The sequence below is a fragment of the Equus przewalskii genome, chromosome 15 (assembly GCF_037783145.1).
Source record: "Equus przewalskii isolate Varuska chromosome 15, EquPr2, whole genome shotgun sequence".
Classification (NCBI taxonomy): domain Eukaryota; kingdom Metazoa; phylum Chordata; class Mammalia; order Perissodactyla; family Equidae; genus Equus; species Equus przewalskii.
Window position 1 is genome coordinate 5,272,258 of NC_091845.1, and position 20,397 is coordinate 5,292,654.

At 44.2% G+C, this 20,397-nt stretch overlaps 1 protein-coding gene across 12 annotated transcripts in view; it reads left to right on the forward strand.

The window, feature by feature from the left end:
- NR2C2 (nuclear receptor subfamily 2 group C member 2) overlaps positions 1-20,397 on the forward strand; it is a 135,514-nt gene that overhangs the window by 93,300 nt on the left and 21,817 nt on the right. For 5 of the 12 annotated variants that reach the window (XM_070574649.1, XM_070574646.1, XM_070574650.1 and 2 more), the window contains 7 exons: positions 4,217-4,350; positions 5,367-5,544; positions 6,896-7,017; positions 7,826-7,965; positions 9,609-9,746; positions 11,021-11,126; positions 13,884-20,369. In XM_070574649.1, the coding sequence (XP_070430750.1) occupies positions 4,217-4,350; positions 5,367-5,544; positions 6,896-7,017; positions 7,826-7,965; positions 9,609-9,746; positions 11,021-11,126; positions 13,884-14,058 (993 nt within the window). In that variant the 3' untranslated portion in view covers positions 14,059-20,369. Of the gene's footprint in view, positions 1-4,216; positions 4,351-5,366; positions 5,545-6,895; positions 7,018-7,825; positions 7,966-8,523; positions 8,787-9,608; positions 9,747-11,020; positions 11,127-13,883; positions 20,370-20,397 lie in introns of those variants that run through there. The other 7 variants (XR_011526840.1, XR_011526839.1, XR_011526841.1 and 4 more) reach the window with 4 other exon arrangements.

Below are 20,397 nucleotides of genomic sequence, written 5' to 3' on the forward strand. Positions count from 1 at the left end.
CTGTGATTTATTTTAGGGATGCTGATGGCTTTTCAGAAACTCAGGGCTAGCTGGTCATAGTCATTATAATATGTCAGAGTCTAGAGTTTAGTTTGGCAGAAGTTCTATGGTTCTCTTCTCTATTAAGAGTTTCTCCCCTTATACAGACACTGGCAAACTACTGGTGTGCTGAGGAAATAGATACTTATCCTAAGAGGGCCTTTTGCAGAAGCCCCTGGTTCTTTTTTATTAGATGATCTGTAAGAGGAAGTTCAGCCAGGATTCTAACAATTCTAAACGTTTGCTAGAGCAAATCAGCCACAGGGAATGTAACTTGTTGTGGTCAGAGATGTTTGTCAATCCAAGAGAGACGAGACAAGTGGCTAACTCCTCTGAAGGTAAAGAAGGAGGAGGGTTTTATGCAGGCAAGGGAATCCACTGTTTGTCTCATGTTGTTGTTCCTGATGTAACCCAAATAGTGATGAAGTAGCAACAAGCCACGACTGAGGTCCAGTTTTTCTTCTCTAAAAGGAGCAACTCAGTAACAGAGCACTGGCATTACTTAGAGCCAGAGTGAGGCCTGCAGGCTTCCTTCTCATCTGTTCACACGCACATCCATGTGCACACTCGGTACATTAAGGAGCATCCTCTTTTGGGAAAGAAAAGGCAAAAGTTAGAGCTATTGGCTAGCATAGAAAGCTGCCCTCCACCCACTGGTCCTCATGCTGGGCTTTGAGCTTCCCATCTCTGGGCAGTGATGATATGCATGGCCTGGGAATCACACCTGGCTCACTGCTGTCACCCAGCAGACATTTGGGACAGTGACTGTGTAGTGGGGTGGAAGGAAACTGTAACCCTAAAAGTAAGGCACAAATAACCTTAAAACTCCTGATTTCTAAGGGATTTTGCAGCAACTATTCTGTTGTACCGTCCATGCAGGGACTGAGAGAAAGAACGGAGGCTCCAGAGTCAGTCAGACCTGGGTTCAGAGCCCAGCACTGTTCTTGGCAGCTGTGTGCCCTGTTTTCTACACTTCAGTTTCCCTCAGTACCCATCACACAGGGGTGTTGGGAAACTTGAGTTAGTTCATTTTATAAAGCACTTGGCATTCAGTGAGCACTCAATAAATGTTAACTGTTAGGAGGCAGTTATTGTCACCGGCTAGAGGAGAAGGGACCAACAGCTGCCTGGTATTTAAGCAGTAGGTAAGAGCAAGAGCTGCAGTCAGACCCAGGCTCTACCCCATTCCCTGCTCTGTAAAATGGAAGTAACAATATCCACCCAGAAGTTTGTCATGAATAATGGAATGTATGCAGAGCACCTAAAGGGAGCTATTTTCAGAAGGTGTCTTTTAAACTTTTTACCTTGAAATAATTATGCATTCAAAATAATTTACTTTGAATGAATACAAAGCTATTATAGAGACCCCATGCACCTTTTCCCAGCTTCCCCAGTGGCTGTACCTTGCAGAACTGTAGAAGAGTATATCAAAACCAGGACACGATGTTGGTACAATGTATGGGTTCTGTTCTGTTTTTTTTTTTTTTTCCCTACTCTTCTTCATTTTCCTTCTACGTATCTTTCTATCACGATGACCCACATCTTTTCGCAGTTGCACAATAGTCTATTATATGGTTGTTCTGTGATTTATGAATCATTTCTCTGTTTATGATCTTTTCTATTGATTCTAGTTTTTCACTTTTGTAATCAAGATACAACGGATATGTGTATACATATCTTGGTTTATTTGTTTGAGTTTATCTCTGGCTTTTTTTTTAAATTGAGGTGTAATTCATATACCATAAAATTCACCCTTAGTGTACAATTCAGTGCTTTTTGTTATATTTACAAGGTTGTGGAACTATCACCACTATTTAGTTCCAGAACATTTTCATCACCCTGAAAAGAAACCCTGAACCTGTTCAACAGTCACTGCACCTTCTCCCCACTCCCAACCTCTGCCAACCACTTAATCTACCTTCTAACTCTGGTTTTGTCAATTCTGGATATTTCATATAAAATGAATGATACAGTATGTGGCCGTTTGTGACTGACTTCATTCTCTTAGTGTAATGTTTTCAAGGTTCATCCTTTTGGCATGTATCAGTACTTCCTTCCTTCTTATTCTTGAATAATATTCCATTGAATGGCTGTACCACATTTTATTTATCCACTCATCAGCTGATGAACATTTGGGGTGTTTCTACTTTTTTTCTATTATGAATAATGCTGCTATGAACATTTGGGTACAAGTTGTGTTTTTGTTTTGTTTTGTTTGAGGAAGATTAGCCCTGAGTTAACATCTGCTGCCAATCCTCCTCTTTTTGCTGAGGAAGATTAGCCCTGAGCTAACATCTGCCACCAATCCTCCTGTTTTTGCTGAGGAAGAATGGCCCTGAGCTAACATCCGTGCCCATCTTCCTCTACTTTATATGTGGGACGCCTGCCACAGCATGGCTTGAGCAGCAGTACATAGGTCCATGCCCACGATCTCAACCAGCAAACCCCAGGCTGCCAAAGAGAACATGCAAACTTAACCACTGCACCACCATGCCAGCCCCTTGTGTACAAGTTTTTTTGTGGATATTTGTTTTTATTTCTCCTATGTATTTACCTCCCAGCCCTGGTGATATAACGGTTAAGATTCAGTGCTCTCACCGCCACGGCCCAGATTTGTTTCCTAGTCAGGGAGCCACACCACCCATCTGTCGGTTATCATACTATGACAGCTGCATGTCACTGTGATACTGAAAGCTGTGCCTCCGGTATTTCAAATACCAGCGGGGTCACCCATGGTGGACAGGTTTCACCAGAGCTTCCAGACTAAAACAGACTAGGAAGAAGGACCTGGCTACCCACTTCCGAAAAAATTGGCTGTGAAAACCCTATGAATAGCAGTCAATCATTGTCTAATGTAGTGCCAGAAGGTGAGAGGATGGCACAAAAAGACCAGGCAGGACTCCGCTCTACTGTACACAGGATCTCTAGGAGTCGGAGTTGATTCAACGGCACTAACAAATGTATATACTTAGGAGTTGCTGGTTGTATGGTATTCTATGTTTAAACTTTTGAGGAACTGCCAGACTATTTTTCATTTATTTATTTATTTGTTTGTTTGTTTGTTTGTTTTGAGGAAGACTGGCCTTGAGCTAACGTCTGTGCCCACCTTCCTCTACTTTCTATATGGGGCACCTGCCACAGCATGGCTTGACAAACAGTGTGCAGGTCTGTGGCTGGGATCCGAACCGGTGAACCCCAGGCTCCCAAAGCAGAGCGCCTGAACTTAACTGCTATGCTAGGGGGCCAGCCTCCAGACTATTTTTCAAACTACAGCATTTTACATTTCCACCAGCTGTGTATGAAGGTTCCAGTTTCTCCACATTCCCCCCATCACTTGTTATTATTTGTCTTTTTTATTATAACCATCGTAGTGGGTATGAAGTGGTGTCTCATTGGTGGTTTTAATTTGCATTTCCAGTGATGTTGAGCATCTTTTCATGTGCTTATTGGCCATTTGTATATCTTCTTTAAAGAAATGTCTATTTAAGTCCTTTGCCCAGGGGCCGGCCCCATGGCTGAGTGGTTAAGTTCCCACGCTCGGCTTTGGCCACCCGGTTTCCCACTTCAGATCCTGGCTGTGGACATGGCACCGCTCATCAGGCCATGCTGAGGCAGCATCTCACATGCCACAACTAGAAGGGCCCACAACTAAAAATATACAACTACGTACTGGAGGAATTTGAGGAGAAAAAGCAGGAAAAAAAAAGATTGGCAACAGTTGTTAGCTCACGTGCAATCTGTAAATCCTTTGCCCATTTTTTAACTGGCTGGTTTGTCTTTTTATTATTTAGTTGTAAGAGTTCTTTAGATACAACCATAATCAAATAGATGATTTGTAAATATTTCCTCCCATTCTGTGTTTTGTCTTTTGGCGGGGGGGGGGGGGGGAGTCTTTTTACTTTCTCGATAATGTCTTTTGAAGCACAAAAGTTTAAATTTTGGTGAAGTCCAGTTTATTTGTTTTTATTCTGTCATCTTATCATGTGTAGATTTGTGTAACTACCACTACAATCAAGATACAGAACTATTCCATCACCACAGAAGATCTTCATAGTGCTGCTCCGTTGTAGTCATATCTCCTTAGAAGCTGTTTTTAAACAACGTTATACCTTCATTGGCCTGAGAGTCATTTGGATGTGTGTATTCATCTTTGATGTTACTGTTTTTTGTTTAATAGGCTGAAACAAGCCAGGGAGCTCTGGGCACACTGGCAAATGTGGTAACCTCCCTTGCCAACCTAAGTGAATCCCTTAACAATGGTGACGCTTCGGAAATGCAGCCAGAGGACCAGTCTGCAAGTGAGATTACTCGGTATGAACCATGAGGGTGGAGGCTCTCCCCTCCTGACGCACACAGTGTTGCTGCATTGTGAGGGTGGGTGGCAGCATTTTGACACCCACGCTGTTTTTAATTAAGGATTATTATAAAATTGTCAACAGTGCCCCTGCATGTCGATCTTCCCTCCGAGTTTAACTATGGAAACATGGACCCACTTGTATTACATGATATAAAAGAATAAAAACTGCTTTTCATTTAAACAATGAAGAAGGAAATTCAGTAACTCAGTGGAAGCAGGGGAAAACCCTTCAGTGGACAGATGTCATTTGTATTAGTCACTGTTTATTGTACCTGAATATTAACATTTCATCCCCTTCCCCACTTCTGTTTTACCCTGTTTTTCTCACTTATATGTCTTCCAAGTAGTGAGTTTCGAGGTTGAATCCATAAAGGTAGATCGATATCAGCTGATAGATGGCATTACCTGGTCCCAGACCTCTATATAACTGGCTGCTAAGGATTTCTTCTCTGCAGCTTGGCTCTTGTGTTTGCTCCTTTGCTGTGGGACCAGCCACTCGTGCCCGTCTTGCCAGGCCTGGCAGGGGCACAGCCTGGGGCTTCAGCAGCGTGCTGGTCCTCTTGTTCACTTGCAGTCCGAGCAAAATTAAGATCTAGATCCCATGGAAAGAGGATGAGATTTGAGTTCAGTAGAATTCTGGTTCCATCACTTACTGAGAGAGTGGTCTTGGAAAAGTTATTTAACATCTCTAAGCTTCAGCTTTCACATCTATAAAATGGAGAAAATTGTACCCTGGAGAGTAGTTGTGAAAAGTAGAAATTACCTGTGAAAATAAATAATACATAGCCTAGTGCCCAAGATGGTGTATAGACAATACATAGACACTTTCAATATCACTTCTCTCAGCAGGTAGAATTTAATTATCTTCTCCCCCGGTGCATTGTTTTTCTAATTTATGTCTCAGCTTGAATTCTGTTCCCCTTAAAAGCTGTGGATTCACAACACTTGCTTGCTTCGTTTTTGCTCACAGGGCATTTGATACCTTAGCTAAAGCACTTAATACCACAGACAGCTCCTCGCCTCCAAGCCTGGCAGATGGGATAGACACCAGTGGAGGAGGGGGCATCCACGTCATCAGCAGAGACCAGTCCACACCCATCATTGAGGTCGAAGGCCCCCTCCTTTCAGATACTCACGTCACATTTAAGGTGAGGACATTTAGCCTAACTACATGCCCCCAACCTCCCTGGCCAGCTAGGAGAGGGGCTCTTCACCAAAGCTGGTGTCAGTTTAAAAATCAAACCTTGGAGTGAGCTCTTTTCATATTGTGGTGTTGGATCAGGATCTTTTATTTCAGAACAGTAGCTCAGAGTACTAACTGGCTCTGAAGGTAACCCTGAAGCAGGCATGGCCTGTCCTTGCCATGATGGGCTGACTTGGTGCTAACCAGAGAGAGCTGATAGCTGACTGTTCTGCCGTCTGCCTTCCAGTGGCAGCCTGGCTCCAGCACAGGGTCAGGGCTTTATCTGCTCCAGCAAGAAGTCACCCAAACCTTATTCCCAGCCATTGGTTCTGACCACTTCTCCTCTAGAACCATAGAAAATAGACTGAGATGTCCTTGAAGAGTGCTGTAAGGTCCTCCTAAGTCTTTCCCGCACTCTCCTACAGACGCTCCCAGGTACCCTGAAGCCCTCTTGGTCTCCAGGTCTCCAGTCTGAGTCTTCCTATGCCCCCAGGATTCTTTCTTTTTTTTTTAAGCTGAGGAAGAGTCATCAGTCTTCTTCTATTTTTTAGTATGTGGGCTGCCAACACAGCATGGCTGCTAACAGAGTGGTGTAGGTCTGCGCCCATGAACCAAACCTGGGACACTGAAGCATAGCATGCTGAACTTAACCACCAGGCCATCAGGGCTGGCCCTAGGATTCTTTACTAGAGAGAGATGGCCAATCACTTAGGTAGATTGGGTTCCTGCTCATAGTTGCCAAGGGTGCAAAGCACACAAGTCACCAGTGGGATTCTAGCTTCAAAGGCATCAGAGTCCCTTCTAGACAATGGAGCTCCTAGAGCCCCGATACAACATTCTGGTGGTGGGATATCATCCTCCTACCATCTGGGCTTCTGCTCAGCTCTCATTCACTGTTACCTTGAGGTCACCTGTCAAATGCCTGCTAGCCCATTTAGTTGACCCTTGTTTCCTGATGTAATTGAGACTTTAACGTATGGCTCAAAATGTAATTGCCTTAGAAGAAATAATGATTTAGTTGAGGCAAGAGTTGAAAGTGTGTCTTTGTATGGGTATACTGGGAGGTCCATCATTGACCACATTCCAAGGGCCATCAGACCCTAGTTCACTGGGCAAGAAACCACAGGGAGTTGATGCTAGCCCCCTGCTTCAGAGGTCACATACTTGATAAGGATGGCCTGCTCAGGAGCTTCACCACCAGAGACAGTGACTCTGACGGCCACGATTGTCGAAACACAGCAGGGATTCATGTTGACAAACAAAGCCATCCTCTGTTCCTCGGTCACCTCTTGTGCTGTATGCCTCCTTTTTTCCAGCTCACGATGCCCAGCCCAATGCCAGAGTACCTCAATGTGCACTACATCTGTGAGTCTGCATCCCGCCTGCTTTTCCTCTCCATGCACTGGGCCAGGTCAATTCCGGCCTTTCAGGCACTTGGGTAAGTAGCCTTTTTCTCTACATATCCTTGGGCAAGAGCATTCCTCTCTGTAGAAATGGCCTGGAAGATCTCTGAGGGCCTTTCCAGTTTGTTCCTATGACCTGATTTTCTTATTAAATACAATCAGTAGACTCATGGTAGCAGGGGACCATGATTGCCAATGCTGCAATGTTCCTCAGACCTTTATTGAGCCTTCTGCACGTGCTGAGGACTCAGTGCTGGGAGCCAGGGACGGAGTGGAACAGAAGGCAGGAGTCATCCTTGAGATAAGTAGAGGGATGCTGCATCTGGGGACTTCTGAGACAAAGAAGGACTTACTGTTTTGCAGTGCCCCCACCATGCTGTCCTGAGTATAAATGACCTGAGGCAGGGCTGAAAGTGACTTGGCTGGCCCCTTCCTCCCTGCTACTCGCCCAAGGTTTGCAGGCCCTCAGTTCTCAAGCATAGGTGTAGGGTGTGTCTCCTTCCTTCAGAGTCCACACTCAGTTCTTAGTCCTTTGATCACTGCAGCTCTCAGGACAGAGCCACACCAGGACTGCTGCGGATTTAAAGGCTGCAGGAAATGACAGTTTAGTCATGCCTGTTAAATTTCTCATTACTTAAGTCTAAAGAATGTTTTTTAAGAGAAAGATAGTTTATTCTCAGAGGGACTTTAAGAAATTCATAAATAGTTGTGTTCTTGGGGAATGATCCTGAACATATCATAGCCCTTCAACAAACTCTTGCTGAATCCACTTGTTTGGAACATGCTGGGGCTTGGAGAAGTGCCAGCCCGCACCCACACCCATCCTCACCTCTGTGTCCCCAGGCAGGACTGCAACACCAGCCTGGTGCGGGCCTGCTGGAATGAGCTCTTCACCCTCGGCCTGGCCCAGTGTGCCCAGGTCATGAGTCTCTCCACCATCCTGGCGGCCATCGTCAACCACCTGCAGAACAGCATCCAGGAAGGTAGGGCGAGGATGTGAGGGAGTATGTCTTGGTCTAGGCTGGCTCATCACAAATTGGCTAGCCTCCGTGTCTCACAACATCCATAGGCTGAGGGAAGTTTAACTTTTAAGTCAGGGGAGGTTTACCAGTCAGAACATGTGAATTTCTGCCTGACAGCCTTCTTTTCGTATAATGAATATGAAAGGAAAAAAAAGATAATTGAAAAAAGTTACCAACTTCCTTGATACATAAGCATTCAGTCATGTTTTCGGGATAATCACAGCTTATATTTTCACCTTCGTTGACAGATTACCCTTTCATCTGTAATATCTCACAAATCCTCACCACCCCGATCAAGTAGAGACTATGATCTCAGTGTTACATGTGGGGAAACTGAGGTCCCAGTAAGGTCCCTGGCTTGCCCCAAATGAAACAACAGGTAGAAGAGCTGGGGCACCAGCCTGGTCATGCCTATCCCCTAGTCCAGGACACAGTTCCACCCAGCTCTTCGTGAATGAACAAGTGACTCTTCTAATAAGATCTGTGGCAACCATCTAACATTTGGTGCTTAAATCCCAGCCATATGAGGACCAAGAAATGGCCGGTGCAGCCTCTCCCCACGCAGCATGTCCACCCACACTGAAGACACTGTCTGGAGGGAGCGCACCCAGGACTCCAGACTAACACCCAAAATCTACACTTGCAGCTGAATTGGAACTGAGCTGCACTTTTAATTGGGCATTCCAGGTGTCTGATGTCTAGGGATGTATTACCTAGTCACACCTTTGTTTTTGCAATTATTCCTTTGAAATAGTTAAATAAAGGTGATTTTTAAAACCCTATAACATTTTATTGCATTTAAGTTATATTTGTTCACAGATGAGCTTTAGTTTTCTTTATTTTTAATTGAGTATAATTATACTAATACCTTCAGCAAAATAGTCATGAGGATTAAATAAGATAACATACAAAATTGTTTTAACAGCTAAAAAATGCCAACATTTAATGTTCAGCTTGGCAAATATTTATTAAATGCCTACAGAGACTTAGAAAACCTAACCATTGATAGAACTGATGAGTGGGTCTTAAGCACAGAATAAAAAGAATTACCAGTCTGCACCTACAAGCCGAAGCTGCTGCCCAGGGTGGGAGCAGGAGGAATCACCGGTCCAGGGGTTTGTTGTTAAGGCAGAATATATAATGGAGCAGAATTTGGGTCCCTATTGTCACTTCACTTCTCTTTCAACTGGAAAATGAGGCTCTTGACCATCTTGAGATAACTGGTTTTTCATGACAAAGTGAAATTATTGAGGCCAACCCAGTGGCATAGCGGTTAAGTTCGCATGCTCTGCTTCAGCGACCCAGGGTTCCCCGCTTCAGATCCTGGGCACAAACCTAGGCACTGCTTATCAAGCTTTGTTGTGGCAGGCATCCCACATATAAAGTAGAGGAAGATGGGCACAACTGTTAGCTCAGGGCCAGTCTTCCTCAGCAAAAAGAGGAGGATTGGCAGCAGATGTTAGGTCAGTGCTAATCTTCCACCAAAAAAAAAAAGTGAAATTATTCTCTCATTTCTTTCAATCTGTGGCCCCTCGAAGAAGCTTGTGTTATTGTTCTTATCAGCCATCAGTCTTTCTCAGAGGATCTGTGATGTTGATTTCTAGATAAACTTTCTGGCGACCGGATAAAGCAAGTCATGGAGCACATCTGGAAGCTTCAAGAGTTCTGTAACAGTATGGCGAAGCTGGATATAGACGGCTATGAGTATGCATACCTTAAAGCTATAGTTCTCTTTAGCCCCGGTAAGATATGCGGTGGTGACTCATGACAGTTTTCCACCTGTGTCTACTGATATTTCTGAGTATGAACATGTTGTCAAGTCATCAGCAGTGTAGAGCAAGCCCTGCCAGATTGTATGTGACCAAACGTTCTTAGAATAGGTGTGCTTTGCCAGCTGACATAAATACACACTTTCTTTTAAATCCTTGCCTTTACAGTCCCAGAGAAATATGCTGTAGAGCCTCGTGACTTCATTTGCAGAATAGATTTAACCTGTATCCAAATTAAACCATTGGCCAGACAAGATGCGGCATACAAATAGAGTATACCACCATCCAGGGTCCTGTTTCTGTTTTGTTTTGCTCTTTGCCGATTTTCAGTACAGTAATCCAGTACAGGCAGCAACTCCACAGGTTTACCCACTGTCTCTGTAGGGCAGTAATAGCAGCTGCTGCAGGTGTGGTCTCAGCAGATGAAGAAAAGGCTGCAGGACATTGGTGGAAGGTAAAAGATGACCTGGCTGCCTCACCCACTCCCCGCAGCTGTTCTCGGAGCCTCCAGAGAGCTTGCTTGGGCCGACTTTTGTCCTCAACAGCTGGAGTTGGACACAGCCTTACCAGTTTCCCCTCCTCCCTAGCCCTCTGTTCATGAACAACAAAATAGCTAATAAAAATGGGAGAGGGTCCGGCCCGGTGGCGCAGCAGTTAAGTTCACACGTTCCGCTTCTTGGCAGCCCGGGGTTCACCGGTTTGGATCCCGGGTGTGGACATGGCACCGCTTGGCAAAAGCCATGCTGTGGTAGGCGTCCCACGTATAAAGTGGAGGAAGATGGGCACGGATGTTAGCTCAGGGCCAGTCTTCCTTAGCAAAAAGAGGAGGATTGGTAGCAGATGTTAGCTCAGGGCTAATCTTCCTCAAAAAAAAAAGGGGGGGGGGGAAATTAAGTGATTAAATATCTAGAAAGTAAATGATAATTTCTAATCTCATGTGATAGTTTGAATCTCTGTTTTCTCTAGTAGTAGGAAACCAGGTGTCCAGATCCACCCAGGTGGGGCTGCTGAGGCTGGTGTGACCACTCAGGAGCCCGGCCCCATCTTTGGAACCTTCAGGCCTTGGCAGAGCACAAAGCAGAAACCAGTGTTTTAACAATAATATCCAAACCAGATCAGCTTTCAGAGTTCAATCTGTTGTACTTGAGAAATTAGCCAGAAGTTTGACTAAAACTAAGTACTAAGATGTCTGCAAGTGAGGCTTTTCAAATACAGAGGGCAATTTGGGGGCGCTTTTCTCTTTTCAGATCATCCGGGTTTGACTAGCACAAGCCAGATTGAAAAATTCCAAGAAAAGGCACAGATGGAGCTCCAGGACTATGTTCAGAAAACCTACTCAGAAGACACCTACCGGTGAGTACACAGACGCACGTGCTTGCTGGGGCAGGAAGCTGGATCTGTAGTTGCAAGTAGAAAATGTGTTAGCCTTCTCATTTCCAGCAGCCTGGTAGAGCCTCCATTTAACCACACTTTAATTCTTGCATTTTGTAGGTGGTAATGGAGTGTGGAAAGTGCTAGGCAGGAGGGTCAGGAATACCAAGCCATTCCAGTGTTGCTGGGCAGACTGTGAGCGAGACCATGGGTTGCTTTTCTTTGAGGGGTTGTAGCCGATGCTGTGTGGTCTCCTCCGGGGCTAACATTGTGCATGAGGCGTGAATTCTGGTGGAGATTCCTCTCGTCCAGAATGGAAGCTCTGCCCCTCTGCTCTGCATCCACTGAAGAGGCAGGGCTAGAGGACTTGACAGACAAGTTTTCATGGACAGAAACCAAATCTGCCCCCTATAAAGGAGTCAGATAGACAGGTATGAGCCTTTCTCATGCAGATTTGAACAGGAAAGTTGTTCTGAAATAGGGCAGAATGCCTGGCAGGCTTTTCAGCCGAGGAGTAGAAGAGCTCTTTCCTCATGACCACTTCTGACCCACTGGAAGCTACATGAATTTCTGGGGTCCTGTCAAGCAAATTATTTAATATTTCCCTCCCCACCCTGTCCCCTCAAAATAAACACTGGCACGAAATTGACCAGGAAGATGCATGGCCCTGCTTTCCCCAACTTGTCTCCCCAGCGCAGACCTCAGTCCACAGGTGCCCCACGGAATGGGGATGCCCTAAGCCCACACCATTTCTCTGGGGTGACTGGGGGGCCTGTGGCTGGCACTGCTGGCAGAGAGCCTGCCTCTGCATTAGGCACACCTCCATGGCCCAAATGTAGCTTTTGTCAAAGCAGGATGCATTTTCTCTTGGAATCACTGAAGACCTCACGTGACTTAGAGTAACTTCAGCCTCAGTACATATAGAATGGGACTGTCAAGTAATGTACGCACACCCAGAGCCCACACATCCAGCCAGGCTTGCGGGCACGCTGTCCCTTGAGGGGCCATGGGCCTACTTCCACACAGTGCCTCTGGCCACAAGAGGCTGGAAATGCCTCTCTGGGGGCTGTTGGCAGAGCCACAGCACACTAGAGTCAACCTTGACAACAGCAACTCTCTGGCCTTTGAAAGTAGATGTTTCTGAAAAATTCCTGAGTCACTCCTGGTCCACTCAGGAATCCCAGAGAAGAGGAGGGCAAGCCAGGTGATTTGGGGCCAAAAACGAGATTAAGGAGGCTTTCTTATGGAACTCAAAACTCCCTCAAAGACACTTCCCAAAGAAAAGGCCCTAGAATGGTTTGTTTATGGCCTGATTATACATTTTTTCAGTCTTTCCCATTTTTATGCCTTTTCTCATACTGTTTGTATTTCAACCCTCCCATTCCTTGCATCTCAGCTGATAGAAACCTTAGCCAGCCTCTAAGATGCAGCTGACGTGTCCCATGCTCCAGGAAGTCCTCTCTCATCTACCCTTGCTGACTTCCTGAGACCCGTCAGCCTGTCAGCCCCTCCAGCTCTGCAGTGGTGTCCCCTTACACCTTTGTGGGTCTTGTCTGCCTGCCTGTACTGAGGCAGGCGGAACTCACAAGGGCTGGGCAAATGGATGATGGTGCTGGAATACTGCTTGCATAATATGAATATATTTTCCCTCTTCAAAAATAACAATGTTCACTGTAGAAAAAAAATTAGAACATTCTGGAAAGCAAAAAGAAAACTTTTAATACTGCTGTCCAGAGATACTTGTGAACATTTTATGTATTTACTTCCAGAAATTTTTTATGTATGTGTAACTGGAATCATCATATAATACAAAGAAAGGTTTTGTAATCTTTTTTTCATTTAATATTCAAAGAACTTACATATTCTTCTTCATCATTTTCCATGCTAAGGAGATGCCATAATTTCTTTAATTTCCCTACTGATGAGAATGTCAGTTGTTTCCAGACTGGGCTGGCGCCACAGTGGGCCACCCTTGCTCACACACTTTCTGCACTGGTGTGGAATGGCCAGTCACACGGGATGCTTCAGGTACAGCGTCCAGTGGCTCACCAGGACAGGGTCATGGTGTGCCCTTCCACCCAGGGGTTTTTCAAAACAAAAACAATTTTATTTATTTTTAATTATAACGCTAAATGAACACTGGAAATTAGAGCAATACAGAAAGAGTTTTAATAGGTAAAATCACTCCAAATCCCAATACCCAGAGGCCAACCATTAGCATTCTGGTGAACATCCTTCCAAACGCTGTATTTCCACATGTACACACAAATAAATATACACACGTGATATCGTGCTATACTTGGTGCTTCACAACCTCTTTTTAAGTTTTTATTCAGCTATATGTCGTGGACTTCTTTCTGTCCTTACCAGTGAATGTAGGTGTTTATCATCCTTTTTGATAAGTATGGAGTGATCCATTATATGGAGACACCATACTTTATTTTAACCTATCCTCTATTGATTTCCAAAAAATTTTTTTTTGGTGGGGGTGGGGAGAGTTGTTATAAACAATGAAGGGAGCATATTTTTACATACATCTTTGCACTCACTTGTTTGACATTTTTCTCATGATAAAATCCTACAGGAGGAACTGCTGAAATCAGAAAAACAAGGGCTGGATAGTGGGTCTGTGTGTTTGGTTGAGTTCCCAGCAGTGCAGACAGGGCCCCGGGAGCCTCTCCGGGGCGAAGTCTGAAGGGCAGTGAGCCCCTCTTTCTCTAATGACCCTCCCTCTTACAGATTGGCCCGGATTCTCGTCCGCCTGCCTGCGCTCAGGCTGATGAGCTCCAACATAACAGAAGAACTTTTTTTTACTGGTCTCATTGGCAATGTTTCGATAGACAGCATAATCCCCTACATCCTCAAGATGGAGACGGCAGAATATAATGGCCAGATCACTGGAACCAGTCTATAGTGTACACCACACACCTGTCAAGGAGCAAAGGATCCCCCCAGGACCGCTCACATACAGAGAAAATAAAGTAGTGGTATTTTGGTATGTGCAAATATTTCCAGTATGTTAGCCATTTCCTACCTGGTTTCTTCTTACCTGTTAATCCCAGACAATAGCAACTAAAAGACTAGTAGGATCGTTTCCTGCCATAAGAAATGTTTTAATGCCTTTTGATGAAGCAGATTTTGGAACAATCTTTTAACGCAGTTTGTATTTAGAAATTCTCAAAGGGCAAAAAACAAAGTTTTATAATGTCAGAGAGTAGTATTAAAGAAAACTAAAAGAACCTAAGAGAACAGTATGTGTGTATATATATTAAAAATGTCCTTGGAATTAATAGCTACTAATTACCAGGGTAATAATATTAGCACTTTCTAAGCACTTCTTATCAATGCGTAATCTTAGCAACATCTTGCCTGTGGGCAGGGCAAATGGAAAACTGTCTTATGTCTTTTGCCGAAATGCTAATGATTTCTGTGAAAACGCACTAGGGTACAGGAGACAATCATTTATGTTTAAGAAAAGAAGGCATCATTCCTAATTGTATGCACACAATGGTGGCGTTGAGCTAAATTCCTATGAACAAATGAAATGTGGCCTGTCTGCATCGCAGGGAGGGGAGCGTGGCAGCACAGTCAGTGGTGACCCAAACCAGAAGCTTCTCGGCCGTAGAGTTGATGCTTGTCAGCTTCCCTGACTTCTGGCCCTGGTCTCTGAGGGGCATCTGCAGGCGCCTCTAAACCTGGGGCTCTCTTCTGATGCCTAGTTCTTGGAATTGGATTGCAAGCAGTCAGACATTAACAGCCAGTTCCTGCAGCAACTGAAAACATCCCCATACCACCTCCACTACTCATGGCACATGGAGCCTTCTGACCAAAAAATGCGAGGTGGGCATTTTGAACCCCTGGCAGTACTTCCTGAATACAGTCTGGGGTGGTTGCACTTTGTTCAGATGGAGGAGTGTGGCCTCCTTGGAGTGCGAGGGTTCCCTTCTCAACGGAATTTCCATTCCAAATGCCCCCTTGAGAAGGGCCTGTATTCCTGCAGTTCAGTCAGAACTGTGCAGTGAGGTGGAGTGGGGCATGCAGGATCTTGTTGCCTGGCCAGGGTGGTGGTAGTGAAGCTGAATGGAAGGTTTCTCTGTTGACCTTAAATATCAGGGTTCTTCAGAATGTCTCCAGACTCAGCATCTCTGCTGGCTGAGCCTTTTCATGGTGCTGGCACACCGTGCACTTTGATTCCCCTAGGGTGTGCCAGCAAACCACCCCTGGAGCATTTTAGATGATGGATGCAGAAGCAGGCCACCTGCTCCATAAAAAACAACCATAATTGCCAAAGTCATCTTCTTTCTCCTTAAAAGTTATAGAGACCAACATTTACGAGAACAGAATGCAGTTATAAGGAAGTTATATCTAGAGAAGAGCACCTCTGAATTCCCCTGGATGTGAGTAAGCATTTCCTCTTTGGGAACAGTGGCATGTCCAAGCCTGGGCCAGGTACTTTGTATTTTCTTTTTGTATAGCCCAGATTAAGAAAATACAGTGTAAAGTTAAATTTGCAAGATGATATCCAAAAAGATCCGGTGCACTCCGCTGCCTCGGAGGTGCTCCCTGGTCCATCTTGGCCCCCAGTCAAGGTGGGTGCCCAGCCAGCCGGCCACAGGCTTATGGCAAAACGGGGTACTTGATTCTGAAATAAGTGTTAGCACTTTATGAAAGTCATTAGTGGGACTTAAGTGGCGACAGTATCTCCAACTTCTAAATTTCTGTTTGGATTTAGTTATATCATTTATAATTCATGCCTTGGAAGCAAATTTTGAAGAATACTGGGGGTCCCCAATATAAAATGATGGAAAGGATTAATTTTGCCAGCTTAAATTTTTTGGTTTTCTAACTTTGAAGTGATTTAAATTTCAAAATTAACACCAAAAACTGGCCAAGACAATGGAGTTAGGGTGAGTCTGTTTCCTTTCTGCATGATTTCAGCAGAGGGCACTGTGGAGCAGATTTATGCGTCTTACACAGTGAGTTGTCTGTTTCTCAGTTCTCTTGATTTTTGAATGTAAGCACGTCTGTTGATCGCGTAGCAGTTCCCTGGGAGTACATGTTGTGTCGCATCTTTCAGATCTGAGTTCTCAGTGTTCATGAAAAGGTCCATACTGACTAGCTCCCCTCATTTCCAGGGGCAGGCCCTGCCAAGTCCATTGTCCATTAGGCTTCTAGACTCAGGTTTCCTTAAGATATTGGGACAGCTTAGCCAAGACCTTGAGGTCCTGACGACGCCACTGTTTAGATATGTTAGGAAGAGAAAGTGATAACCAGCAGGAAGAGAGTGAACACTTGGATGAGGAACTGCCACACTCCTGGAGAAAAATCGATTTAGCTTGGAAAGTCGCTGACTCTAACCTGGTCCTGCCCCAAGTCCCTTCACTGGTGATGGTTGATTCCAGTGGACCATTTTGGGCATTGAACATGCCTCATTAGTTTCCCAGATCCTCTTGAACTTACTTTGAAGTCATCTTTTCCTTAAGAATCATGTCCACACAACCTGAATTCTTACTGCCCCAAATCATTTCAAGTCTTTGGCAGCAGGTCCGTTCCATCTCTTGTCAAATTGCTTAAGAGAAGTAAGCCCAAAGTCAGGAATTATTTAAAGGGATCCCAAACAAATATTTGGGTTCAACTTTCACAAGGCTTTTAACAAACATTGTTAGGAATTTGTGAAACTCTAGATTTAGTGAAGTGAGGCCAGCCCTCTGCCCAGTGAATCCTTGAGTGAAATAAGCCAGGAGCAGGATTCTTTGCCATGTAGCCTATTCACACGCCCCTTCCGCTGCCATAGCCACTCCCCCCTCAGTGAGGAGAGAGGTATGCTGGCTAAGGGAGGTGGAGACAGACACACACACCATTACTTCTTGATGAAGTGGGCTCTTTTCCAGCAGTATCTCACATAATGTTGGACAGTTATATGTTGAAGTTTGTGGAGCTCATTACATATAATCATAAAACAGGACAGGAGCAGACTTAGAAAAAGACCAAATTACTCAAGCAAATAATACTTTCCAAGTTATTCTTGGAAGGTACTTCTAAAGAAGTATGTTACCACCTTTCTAACTTGAGATTTGTGTGTGGTGTGTATTGGGGAGTTACATTATTTATTGTCTAAACTCTACCATGAGGCTGTTTGGGGTTCCTTTGTTGTTTGGGGTTTGTATTTAATTTCAGGTGTGGTCGCTTGTTGTGAGATGTTATGTAATTGCCCTCAGGAGGGATTGTTTTCTAGCTTATCAGTGTCAGTATTAAATGTGGACTCTGTTGAGAGGCAGTTCCCACCAGCCGTGGCAATAGCGATGGCCGTGTCGACTCCGGCTCCCAATATGGCAGCACACTCACTAGAGCACGGGGTGGAGCAACATACTTACCTGGCTGTTGGGCTTGTTTCGGGGAGAGCCGCTGCAGGGAGCCAGGAATTAGAAAGGCTCTAGCTGTATCTCGTGCTTTGATTCTGGAAAAAGCCCACATCCTAATCCTTTGGGGTAATTTCCAGCAGAGCAGTCTCGCTCCCAGCCTGCCGTCTGCCTGCCTAGCAGCCCTTGCTGTGGATCCCACTTCCAGGACCTGATCATATTAGGGTCCACAAGCTTGTCGCCCACTTTGCAGTGGAAATGCCCTATGCACAATGGGGCTGTAGATGACAGTCCAACTCTTCTCTAGGCCCAGGTCCTGAAAAGTGTCATCTTCTGACATTCACTTTTATCCTGGGAGCACAGTGCCCTTTCGTCCCTAGAAAGGACTGAGCAGGCCGGGCGGATGCTCCACTTTCTTCCTCTGTCCCACTTCCATTCTCTAGATTGTGCGGCTCTTTGAAAATGTCTTAATTCTGATGTAAATTTGTAAAACCAACCCCCAATTGAGACAGTGGGTTTGGGTCTTTTGTACCCAGGGTTCTGGACCTCCTCATGTGTGTGCCTCCTGCCAGCGTGCACTTCATGCATCCAGCCTGGGGTCCCTTCAGTGGATTTGTGCGTGTACAGATTTATAGGCTTGTATGACTGAATGAATGTACATGTGTTTATACCTTCTCTATCTGTACAGTGTATATAGAGTGTGTATGTGTACATAGATGTATATTATGTATACAGACATGTAGCCACATAGCCAAACTTTCCTCATGTTTTAAAGAGAGTCTATGACAGAGTTGCTAAAGTAAATTGATGTGGATGTTCCAAGGTCCCTCAGCAGGATGCATTTGCTGAGATTTTAACTCCATTTTCCTTTGGGTGAGCCTGGCTGGGAAAGGCCATGAAGTCAGAATCTCCACTCTGCACCGGGGAAGGTTCCAGACAGAAGTCTAGGAAGCAGAAATACAGTTCATCCTTATGTCTAAAACTAGGTGGCGATCTTTAACCTGGTTTCACACACCTATTTATGGCTTAACTGGACGGAACTGGTACAGCCATCAGCCTTCCCAAATACTCACTCTTTCATGTGGTCCAGAGATGGGCATCGTGGTGAGAGATGCGGAATGGTCCCTGTCATGGGGCCTGACTCCCAGTGTGGTGGCAGTTTCCCACGCTTGCTCTGGACTCAGTCACTAAACAGTGGGCACTGCCCTGTGACTAAATAGAGATTCCCATCTCTCTAACACCAGTTGGAAAAAAAACCTACCAAGTATTCTTTAAAAATGAGCATGAATGTTGATGGCTAACTTTTATGCCATGTAAAAGTTACAAATCTTAAATTATTTCTCAAACTATAGCATGTGAATAAAATCCACTGACTTAAATCCTTTCTGTAAATTATGATTTAAAAATTTCAGATAAAGATTGCATTTTAGTACAGATATGTGTGCCCTTAAAGCTACAGATGCCAAATTTTCCTTGTCCAGGTCTATTCTGATGAATTTCCCCCCTTAATCGGGCTGTAAACAGGCAGGGCACTCAGGAGCCAGGGCCCAGCCCTGCAGTAGTTGCTCACGGACCTGGTAAGCAGGCGCCTGCCAGGCAGGAAGGTTAAAAGCTGGCCTGCTAAACGAAATCACTGGATAACTGCAAAAACTCACATAATCCACAAGTTGCTTTTTTTAAAAAAACATAAGCTATTGAAATGTTTGAGAACACTTCATTGAGACCGCAGTACTCAGTGCCTTTCATTAGACGGTGGGTCACTTAGCCTTCAGCTTCCCTTATTTTTGATGTAAAGAAAGCTCCTGCTACTTCTTTGGCCTAATCCAGCAGTGATTGTTGAACCTTTCCCACATCCTTGCCTGTCATGACAATCACATTATTGAAGGTGACTTCCCAGTTAAAATACAAGTGGAAGCTTGACGGTCTCTTAATGAATCTTTAAATGAAAATTTTTCTTTGGGGCTACTTATCTTAACAGCAGTCTAAGAATAATTAATTAAACTGAGCTTAAAAATGTATCAGTGGGGGTGGGATATTTTTAATGCTCAGCTATACTTTCAGTTGAGAAGCCAGTAATTTTGGTTTCTCAATATTTATACATACAACATAGAAAAAAACGCTAGAAAAAATAAATGCTGGAAAAAACTGCTCAGCAGCATTTGGCAGTTGACAGACTGTGATAAAGCTTAATAATTGGATAACTCTTGGAAGTAGTAGGCTTTACATTAAAAATGGCTTTTCTTTAGGAAGTATAATCATTTTAACGACCAGAGCATTCATGGACTCAAATGCTGCTGCCACATACAACTCAAGTGCTGGAATATTTTTCTACAGTCTCCGTTCTCCCAATTATCTTGTAAACCAGTGTTCAACTAGTTTTATAACTGAAAAGCTGCACATTTTTCATAGTACAAACCATGGTTTTTACCTGTAGTTTGGACCTCTCTGTTAAAATGTAGCTGCATTACCAGCCCTTTTAAAAGACATGTTAAAGGAAAATTCAGGTGTTAGATTTTCTTGGGACCGTTTCTGTAACCTCTCCCCTTCACAATATAGAAAATACTGTTTATGCCATTACATTTTAATTCCAGGTTTAAAACCTGCGGAAAGCTATAGCTTGAAGTCAGCTTTGTTTATGTGATGGCATTTAAAAATAGCATGTTCTTTTTAAACTGAATTTTACATCTAATCAATGTCTTCAGTCTTGAAGAAGAATTTGCATTGTTGTGTTTGTATATAGAGTATTGCAGTGCATGAATTAGCTTTATGCATTTTATTAAATGCTGTTTCAATGTGGCATTATTGTTGTGGCTTAATACTACTACCTAAATGAGGTTTATACTATTAAAAGTGAATTAAAGACTAATAATGTGCATCCTGCTCATCATTTCTCC